At 36.2% G+C, this 10,433-nt stretch overlaps 1 protein-coding gene across 1 annotated transcript; it reads left to right on the forward strand.

Moving 5' to 3' along the window:
- Nucleotides 1-392: 392 nt before the first annotated feature.
- Nucleotides 393-7,150, forward strand: LOC102075649 (arrestin domain-containing protein 3). Its single transcript, XM_005457512.4, has 6 exons — nucleotides 393-748; nucleotides 1,906-1,963; nucleotides 3,906-4,053; nucleotides 4,866-4,962; nucleotides 5,453-5,709; nucleotides 5,925-7,150. Exons 1-6 carry the CDS (start codon nucleotides 493-495, stop codon nucleotides 6,549-6,551), a joined length of 1,443 nt encoding a protein of 480 aa, XP_005457569.1. The 5' UTR covers nucleotides 393-492; the 3' UTR covers nucleotides 6,552-7,150.
- The last annotated feature ends 3,283 nt before the right edge of the window (nucleotides 7,151-10,433 follow it).

Below are 10,433 nucleotides of genomic sequence, written 5' to 3' on the forward strand. Positions count from 1 at the left end.
CTTATGCTGTTTTGTGGATCACAAGGTTTAAAACTACTTATAAACACACACAAACACAAAGTAACTCCACCAGAGTGCCTATTTCGGGTCACTTTTGCCGGTTCAAGCCCGGATAAAGTAGCAGGGTTGGAATTGTGACATTAAAAAAAACAATAATTGCTAAAAGAAATTTAATTGTAGTTCTAAATAAACTCTAAATGCATTTAGGACGTTTTTTACTCACTTTATGTCTCTTCCACGATGTTATTTCTCTCTCCAACAACATAGGTTACAATTATATTAGCGTGACCAATTATGCAAATTAGGTGATGACGTCATTTAGCGACTTCTAGCGACTTTTAGGACAGCCAATAGCGGTTTTCCTTACTGAGGAGTTGGCAACACTGCATACGCCATAGTGTCTCTGTAAGGAGTACCGTGTAGTGGAACATTTCAAGAGTAGTAACAGTCTTTTACTTTTTCATATTATTGTGCCTGAACCGCTTTGTTACGATGCCTTCAGTTGAAAGCTTTACTGTCGCATACGACGCAGTGAATGAATTCGTGACTTTTTCAGAGGGAGACACTATAACAGGGACTGTAACTCTGGCCTTATCCAAGGAAAGCTCAGTTCAAAGCCTGTTTGTCAAGGCAAAAGGGGACGCTAACGTCCGGTGGTCTCAGAAGAGCGGTGACCGTACTCATACGTACTCTGCGCATACAAGATATTTCAAACTAAAGGAATTTTTAATCCCAGAGAGCGCCGGCGGTAAGTAACACACTTCATAGTCCTCTTGCAAAAACCTAATTGAATGTATTTACAAAAAAAACCCCAACAACAAAGCAAAAACAACAAAGAATTAAAGGTATTCAATTAATCTTTAGTGTTGTAAATGTAGAAGCAGCTGTCAGTTTTTGGCAAAGTCATTTTTTTCTCTATTTTTCGAGGTAAAAAGTCTCATTGACATTAAAGATGTATTTTTAACATGGTTAACTTTCAACTATTTATTGGCATTTATCAGTGTTTATTAGTATTCAGTGTATGTTTCGTGTGTTTTTGGATACTTCTGGATTTTGTGAAATTTTCCCTCGAATCAATTTTTTTGTCGTCTATGCAAAAAATATAACATTTCAAAGACACGTTTCTCAAACAAAATACACATAAATGGAAACGATACATGTTATATTAAATAATTTGTATATTTAATTGTTAGTGTTAAAGTTCTCATTTATAATTTAACAAATGCAATAATAATAATACAATAATAATAATTAGAGTTCTGTGAAGAAATTTCAAATGACTAAAATAAAATGGGTTGATTATACTTTAGAAGACACAGTAAGTACAATAATGCACATGTAATGACCTTGCAAAATCGGTGCTTCCCATATTTTCTATATAACCCCTTCATAAATCCTGTTAACTACAGTCTATTTATCAATATATTACATATTTAAAAAAAATCACACACGCACAGAAACAGGACACCTGTTCTTAAGCATACCTTTCCTTGTTGGTGCTGTTTCTTATGAATCAGATACTCCTGAGTTTGTTTTTTACTTTGGTGACAAACCTGCTATCAACTTAACACTTAAACATACATCTGTTTTATTTGCTTGTTTTTATTTTACATCGATCTGTATGTATATAACATTTTTAAATATAATTTAAGCATGTAAGTTGGTCAAACTGGAGTCATAGACTGTATTAGGAGCCCAGTATAGAAATCTTTATTTACAATCCTTCTTTTGTCTGTTTATTCATGGTTAAAGCTGACTGCAAAGTTTCTAATTAAATTACAGGAGTCAAATGAAGGTTCTAATATTAAAGTGCAATAGAAAAGTATTGAATAGTAATAGTTATGTACCTATATTTGAAAAATTTACAATACTGTGAAATAACAGTTCATTTTCCTTCATTTTCAGAAACGGTTTTGCCCCAAGGGACCCATGTCTACAGATTCAGCTTCCAAATACCACCAGGGTAAGTACAGTTAGTCAGCTGACAAAAACAATGGTTTGAATTTACACTTTAACAGTGACTCGAACAAACGCAAAAAGTAGATCTAATCAATAAAATAGCAGCAGCTCAGGGCATTTAGGCATGTAGATATGGTCAAGACGATGTGTTAAAATTTGAACTTAGTATCAGAATGGCGAAGAAAGAAAAGTTGAGTGAACTTGAATGTGGCATCTTTGTTTGTCCCAGAGTATTTATCTAGTATCTACTGAGTTTTTCTTACACAACATCTCTAGGGTTTACAGAGAAAATATCCAGTTAGCAGCTGGTGTCTAAGTGAAAATACATTGTCCATGTCAGAAGTCAGAAGAGAACGAAAAGGCTGCTTTGAGCTGATATGAAAAGTAACACAAAAAACAATCATTACAACCAGCATATACAGTGGCTTGCAAAAGTATTCAGCCCCCTTGAACTTTTCCACATTTTGTCACATTACAGCCACAAACATGAATCAATTTTATTGGAATTCCACGTGAAAGACCAATACAAAGTGGTATACACTGGAGAAGTGGAACGAAAATCATACATGATTCCAAACATTTTTTACAAATAAATAACTGAAAAGTGGGGTGTGTTTTAGGGCTGGGCCATATCATACCGTTCACGGTAATACCGGTGTAATTTTGGGTAACGATAGGAAAATGAAATATCGCGATAGAATATGGGTAAAACGCGCATGCGCAGTGCCTATGTTTACATACGCACATGGCGGCGATGCAGAATGAGAAGAGCGAAAGTGGATCGTTAAATGAAACGGATGAACCAGAATTGGTTTGTAAAAATGCTGCAACTTCAGTGGTGTGGAACTGGTTTAGCTTTCGTCCGTCAGATACACAACAAAGCACTATTTTTGGTAGAGCATGCTAGCGGGCCGTCGTTATTACCGTGTTGTTTGGAAAATACGGCACACTTAAAATCAATCCTTTGATTTTTCTGAAAATCGACAGTGCCCCTTATAATCCCGTGTGCCTTATGGATGAATTCTGGTTGTGCTTACTGACCTCGAAACAGTTTTATGTGGTACACGGCGCTCGAAAATCTGTCAAATGTTTCAGTACGACTTTGCTAAGCTACGAACCGCACTGCTTGATGGATTGTCAGAGCATTACGGCTATCGTAGGCAGGCGCCTCGCGGAGTGATACGTACTGTGCTTCAACATAATATTACTGTATTTTGTGTGTATAACCTCTTTTTAAGTTTTGTGGATATTATACATGGTTATGCTGAGGATATGTCGGCCAATTTCTACTGGAAATGCCTTTTGGTTAAACTGTCAGCAAGGAATTTGCATTTGCACTGTTAATTTTTATATAACTTTAATGCACATAAAAAACAGCTGCTTGTTTAAGTGAAAATACATTGATGGGGTTTTTTGCACTAATAAAGTTGTGGAGTTGTAAAGTATTTTGTCTAGCGTCAATTATATCGTCAGTTATATCGTTATCGCAAATTTTCAAATGTATATCGTGATAAATATTTTTGGTCATATCGCCCTGCTCTAGTGTGCGTAATTATTCAGCCCCCTGAGTCAATACTTTGTAGAACCACCTTTTGCTGCAATTACAGCTGCCAGTCTTTTAGGGTACGTCTCTACCAGCGTTGCACATCTAGAGGGTGTGTCTTTGTGAGACACCATGTCACAAAGCTCAAATCGTCTCAGCCTGGTTTCTTGAACATTATGAGTTCACTGTAGCATAATGGACCAAAATCTCTGAGGAATAATCCCAGCATGTTGTTGAATCTGTGCCACAAAGAACTGAGGCAATTCTGAAAACAAAAGGGGTTCAACCCATCACAAGCAAGGTGTACCTAATAAAGTGACTGCTGAGTGTGTACATGCACTTGAAACATGTTGTTATTTCACTTGACATTGGATAACTTAAAGTCTGCTATTTCCCTACACAGAAGCATGCCTTCATCCTTCAGAGGGACTCACGGAAAAATTGTCTACAAGCTAGAAGCAAAGCTGATAAGGAGCTGGAGGATGAACAGTACAGCAGAGAAGGAGATCAAATTTGTCTCCAAATGTGTTCCAAACCTTCATTCTCTGATGGTGTGTGCAGTATTTAAAAATACGTTCACATAAGAGAAAAACAATGACTGTTCCAAATAATGGCCATTATTGGCCAGATAATTCTATTTTCATTTGTTCAAGGTTGGAGACACAGCTCTGAGAACTATCCACAAACACACTGTGATGGAGTTGCCTTTTGAATACAAAAGGCTTGGCTCTAATTATTAACAGTAATGACTGGTGCATTTCGTTTAATTGATAATCTTGTCACAATGCAGTGCTGCTATCCATGTAATACACACCAAAGTACCATAACCACGCTAAAGACCCAGCATATGCCTTGGGTAAGGCAATCCCAATAGCAGTGGTCTCCCCACAGCAGGATAATATGCCCTTCCCCACAAGAAAGAGGTTCATACCCAGGCCCCAAAAACACCAGGCTTTCTGCTTTCTGACAGGCCTCTTAGGAATCACAACACTAGATCACCCTGTTCAGTTAAGGGCCTGCTAAATGTGCTGAAATGAGCCTTATTTCACAAATAACCCACGCCAAAATCTGCAGGTCAAAAAAGATCCTCTGGGGTGGCTGTAGCTCTGGAGGTAGAGCAGGTCATTTACTAAGCAAGGTTGGTGGTTTGATTCCTGGCTGCTCTAGTCTGCATGCCAAATAACCTTGGGCACGATACTAACCCCAAGCCGCTCCCCAAGGCATCCGTCACAACGTGAATGTTAGATCATTCTATGCATTAATATATTAAAATATAAATTTTAGCACCTTTAAACCATGAAAAATATTGTTTTATTATGGAATTGTGTCAGAATAATTGTTTTGCTTGTTTATTCCATTCTAGTCACCACAAGTTGGTTCAACAAACAAAGAGATGGGTTTTTTCTCAAAAGGACACGTACACATGGACGTAACTGTTGACAGGATGGGTTACGCAGCAGGTATTAAAATTTCTTTTCAAATGTTGTAGGTCTCAATTCTGTTTATACTCTTTTCTCACTATACCAAGAAATATTTTTTGTGTAGTTGAACATAGCCAGAGCTCAATGAGCTAATAATGTAGGATGCACAAAGACTATTGAGATCATAGTTCACAAATCATCTTATCCAGCTTTTCATTCCCATAATATAGAAACTATCCATTTTATTGGCATCTTGTAAATAAAGAGATAATTAATATGTTATCTGCTTTCCAGGGAAACTTATTTGCCACAGTGTTAATACAACCACAAATTAAGCCTGTACTCTTAAGTAATGAGAAATGTAGGGATGTTGTCTAACTTGCACTTTCAGAATTTCCTTTCCAGTAGTTTGAAGTATAGGTGTTGTGTTGTGACTTTCTGGTGTATATTAGACAATGGCACTTTAGTCAACTGAAAAATGTAAAGACAATTGTATTTAAAATATTTTTTTTATTTTCATTTTTTACAGGTGAAACAATAGTGGTTCTTGCTAAAGTTGACAATTCTTCATCCAGTGACATGACACCGAAATTTAGCTTAATACAGGAAGTCGTGTACCGTGCCAATGGCAGAACCAAACATGAGAATACAGTTTGCTGTAAAGTGGCTGACAACTGTATTAAACCAAAAACACAGAAGGAGCTCAGATGTGAAATAAAGATTCCTAGTGATTACATGCTGACAATCCAGAACTGTGATATTATCTCAGTGGAATACTGTTTAAAGGTATGTAGTACTGTATCTAAAGCAAAACTTGAATTTTTGTGGGAATCGATATTATGATTTATGCATGACAGAGCCATTTGTAATTGACTGTGTGAACAGCAATGAATATCATTGAGGAAGTTGCTGTCAGATGTTCTCTTGTTGCTTTTCCAGTGTAAAAATAAAAGCATCATCTACTAATGAGACATATTTACATATATTTTTCTTTCTCCTAGGTATATCTGGACATCAGCTTTGCTTTTGATCCAGAGGTTCTGTGCCCAGTGGTCATTTTACCTCCCGGCTTGGCTCCTGGCTGTCTGAGTAATATGAATGTAGGTCCCTATCCAACAGGTGCTATTGGGGGTCCAAGCAACAGTGACTTCCCTCCCCCTGCAATGCCCATGGGCCTTCAACCTATGTCTCCACATTCAGGCAGTTATGGATATCCAGGAGTCCAAAGCTATTCAGCACCACCTCCTATATTCCCAAATAACCCTGCTGTATATGGTGGACCAGCAGGCGTGCAATCTTCTCAGCCAACACACATGTTTGGAGGCTACAATAACCCAGTGCCACAGGTGCCTTCGCCATATGGAACTCCATATTCATCTTCGTCATCTTCTGTCCTGCACCCGCCACCACCCCCACCCCAACAATTTTACCCACCCCCACCCCAACAATTTCACCAACCCCCATCTGCCCTTGAGAGCCAGCCATCTCCTTCTATTCAATCTCCAGTACCTCCTGCATACAACATGGTGCTTTCTGCACCAGTGATGAATGTAGACTTCCTGTCTCAAACAGATGGAGCTCCTCCATCATATTCACTCCTTTTCCCAGACAAATCTGATGCAAAATAACTGACTAAATGCTAATTGGTTAATTAGTGAGTTACTAAGTTATAAACTAAACCTGTGTAGGAAAAAATTTGATATTAGACCACCCCTATTATGTCTTAAACAATTTTTTATTAAAATGAAATTGTTAATGTATGCAGTATTTATCATTAGTCACCTATATACTGGACTTTATATACTGGACATAAATAAGACTCTTGCACTGCATGCGATTTAATGGGCAGATCAGGTCGCTCATTAACTTTGTACCGCTACTTATGCCTTAATTATCACGGTGCACTGTATTTTGCATTATTTAAAGTGCCCTTTTTTAGTATCAATATCTGCCTCAGTGCTCTGTTTAGAGGAATATTATAAGAAATTGCCAACACTGCATCCGGCTTTATATATAAATATATATATATATATATATATGTGTGTATATTATTTTTTTGTATTAAAAAGCTGAAAAGACATATTTATTTCCTCTATACTTTAGTGTGTTGAGTTTATCTCAGTTCAATGCAATTTTACCTATGTAGCGTCAAATCACAACAACAGTCAAAGTGTTTAACTACTTTTCTTAGCTCTTTTATAAATATTTATTATTATAAAAAGTTACATTTGGGGTTTTTTTGCAAACTGACAGTTTTTTCCTCTGAGTTGTAGAGGTGAATAAAGTTCTGTAAAGTTTATTTTTGAATGTTTGTGAATAGTAAAAATTTGTTATTTTTTTTATAGGTAATCTCATTCATCGGATTTTTTCCATCTTATCAGGTAACTCTGTTTAACAATGTGAAATCTTGTTCTAGTCTAATACCTTTGGCCATCAAACAATTTTGAAGACAGATTTACTTTAAACACCCGGCTGAAATTGCACAGGTCCTTCCTACTGTGCAATATGCTGAGGTGAACTGCTTAAAAGAATGTTGGAAAAATGTTGCAACTGCTTGACATGGGATAGGCAGTTGGATCTTTTTTCTTCTTTCTCTTTGAAACCTCATGCTTTAGGCAAAGGCAGGCAATCATTTGTAAAGTCAGCTGACTGGCATCACGGAAAGCAGTTCATTTGACCAACAGTCTAGTATGTCTCCAGTACAGGACTTCAGTCTTACGTATGAATCAGTCAACAATGATGACATTTCTTCTTATGCACAGCTACTTAAAGGAAGAAAAAAAAATCTGACTATTCGGAGTAAACTGAAAAGACAAAAAACAATGGACTTCATTCACAACTGGTTCATATGTATGAATCTCACTCATAAACTCTGTGGATGAATGTTTCACAGAGAAATCAGTGATCAGGACTTTCTAATCTGAATCTATATGTACTCACTGAACAAATTTAGCTTTAGACCCTGCGTACAAACAGATGGTGAAGACCTGGATGTCTTATGTTATAGTCAAGCAAGGGAAAATAGTGGTTGGAGACTGCACTATTCCAAATGTGTGCATTGAAAGCAAGATCTTGTTGTCTCTTAAATGGTTGCTTCAAACATAGCGACCTCATCTGCGACCATTTGTGATTTAGATGAAAATGACAATAAGAAGACAGAAGGCAATGCCTGTCACATGCCAGTCTCCCAATACTCGATGACAGGCATAAACCAACTATGGTCATATTGTTTATGAGGGAACAAATATGTCAGCTTTACTTTACAGATAACATAATTACTTTGCTCCTACTTTGTACTCTCAATATTACGGAGTACAAAGTAGCAATAATACACTATCGGTCAATTTCATCATGTATTTATATTTATTAACAACTATGAAAAGTGGGGACAAAGCTTTTCAATCTGTGGTACCAAGCTCTCCAACACACTGTAAAAAAAATTTTTTGTGAAAACTTAGAAACTCAAGGCAACCCACTGCATTTACGTTTTTAGGTTCTGATGGATAACTTATAATTTCAAGTTTAGGAGAAAAGTTGCTTCAATTAATGTTTTTGTGTTTACAAGACTAATAACTGTGCTTTTTCTCAACTCATATTTTATTGTTTTACCAATGTAATTCCTAAAGTTTACACAACATATTTTTTTTTTGTTTTGCCAATCAATTTCCTAAAGTCTAGAAGAAGTATCCTTTATAGTTTTCATGAGGTGCTCCTATCAATCAAGATATGTTTGATATTCTGTCTGACAATACCACACCTTTAAAATTGGATGAGTAACATTTATTACAAAAATTTAACTTTCATTTTGTTTTTGGAAAAGGACTTTATTTGTGGCTGAATGTTGTCAGTATGTTAAAAATGGCTGATCTCAAAACATTGTCAGTGGTGCAGTTGTGTTTGAACACAATAAAGTTATTTGAAAATCAACATTGTGTAAACATTCATTAATACAACAGGGAGCACCTCATGAAAACTATAAAGGATACTTTTTCTAGACTTTAGGAAATTGATTGGCAAAACAAAAAAAATATGTTGTGTAAACTTTAGGAATTACATTGGTAAAACAATAAAATATGAGTTGAGAAAAAGCACAGTTATTAGTCTTGTAAACACAAAAACATTAATTGAAGCAACTTTTCTCCTAAACTTGAAATTATAAGTTATCCATCAGAACCTAAAAACGTAAATGCAGTGGGTTGCCTTGAGTTTTTAGGTTTTCGCAACAATTTTTTTTTACAGTGTAATCGCTCCACCTCTGTCTAACTGACTTAAAGTTAAATATTAAAAACCTTTCTGTTTAATCTGCTGACATTCTTTTCTTATTTATATTTATGTTGATGTTTATTCTGTTTTAACATCATTCTCGTATTAATACTATTAATTGTAATATTAATGCCTGTGAAAAGCACTTTATAAATAATAATAAAAATAAATACATAAACTTACTTATTTTACTTAGTAACTTTTAAAACTTATAAGCAAAAATAAAACAGAAAAAATGTTCTGTTAATAAACATAATAATAATAAATAAAAGTAATTAATAATAAAAGACAGGACAAATATCACATTGAAAGCACAAAAGCCAGATCAAAGCTCACCAGGATCTTTGCACATTTTGTTGTTATGGTGCTTAGGTTACTGTCAATACTTGTGGGAGGTACTGATGACAGAGAACCAGGGTGCACAAAAGAGCATAAGGTGGCATGTAGCCATCACAGACATGCATGCTTAATCTGCGGCATACAAAAATGGTGATCTACATTAAAGGTGTAATGATGTGTGCTGTGGCAGGCAGGATTTAGGACCTAAATGCAGGACTCCGACACAGAATGATAAACTAAAGGCGGCAGCTTTATTGTTGGAGAATGTACGAAAAGAAAACCAAACTAGGAACTCAAAACAGGAAGCTCAAACTAGAAAAAGAAACCAAAACCACGACATTACCAGAAGCACAGAGAAAGAAAAACACAGCACAGTGAAGGCATGACGCAACACTGCCAGAGAGAAACAAAGGGCTTAAATACACAGGCAGGACAACAAGAGGATGGGGAACAGGTGGTAACACAGCTGGGACAAATCAGACCTAACAAGACAAGGGGAAGCAAAACCAGACACATGGCACACAGGACAGGGACTATCTTAAATAAAACAGGAACCATGGCAAAGACTCAGAAAACACAGGACAAGACTGGACACTGATGGAGGTAAAACATAATCTATAATAGCAAGAAACTAAACAATCTAACATGAACACATGAAAGTACAAGAAAACCATAAACCACTCAAAGAATCTAATCTAACTTAGAATATCCTTTAACCAGTTAACACAGTCCAAAATCTAGAGATAGAAAACTAACATAAGCACACAAGCACTGAAATTGATATACAACCAAGAAATATTAACCAAACTCAAACAAAACACATGAACATTTGGTTACCAGACCCAGGACCATGACAAAAGGACTAGGTCTGTTTGGTTCTGTGTCCATAGTCCTGTTCAGTGAGTGAA

This window comes from Oreochromis niloticus, linkage group LG12, assembly GCF_001858045.2.
Source record: "Oreochromis niloticus isolate F11D_XX linkage group LG12, O_niloticus_UMD_NMBU, whole genome shotgun sequence".
In the NCBI taxonomy this organism is placed as follows: domain Eukaryota; kingdom Metazoa; phylum Chordata; class Actinopteri; order Cichliformes; family Cichlidae; genus Oreochromis; species Oreochromis niloticus.

What these genes read in the sequence shown, in the direction of transcription:
- LOC102075649 (XM_005457512.4), top strand. Translation starts at nt 493, where the DNA reads ATGCCTTCAGTTGAAAGCTTTACTGTCGCATACGACGCAGTGAATGAA. An exon ending in AATCCCAGAGAGCGCCGGCG is followed by an intron (nt 749 to 1,905) that starts GTAAGTAACACA and finishes CTTCATTTTCAG; the next exon opens with AAACGGTTTTGCCCCAAGGG. An exon ending in AGCTTCCAAATACCACCAGG is followed by an intron (nt 1,964 to 3,905) that starts GTAAGTACAGTT and finishes TTCCCTACACAG; the next exon opens with AAGCATGCCTTCATCCTTCA.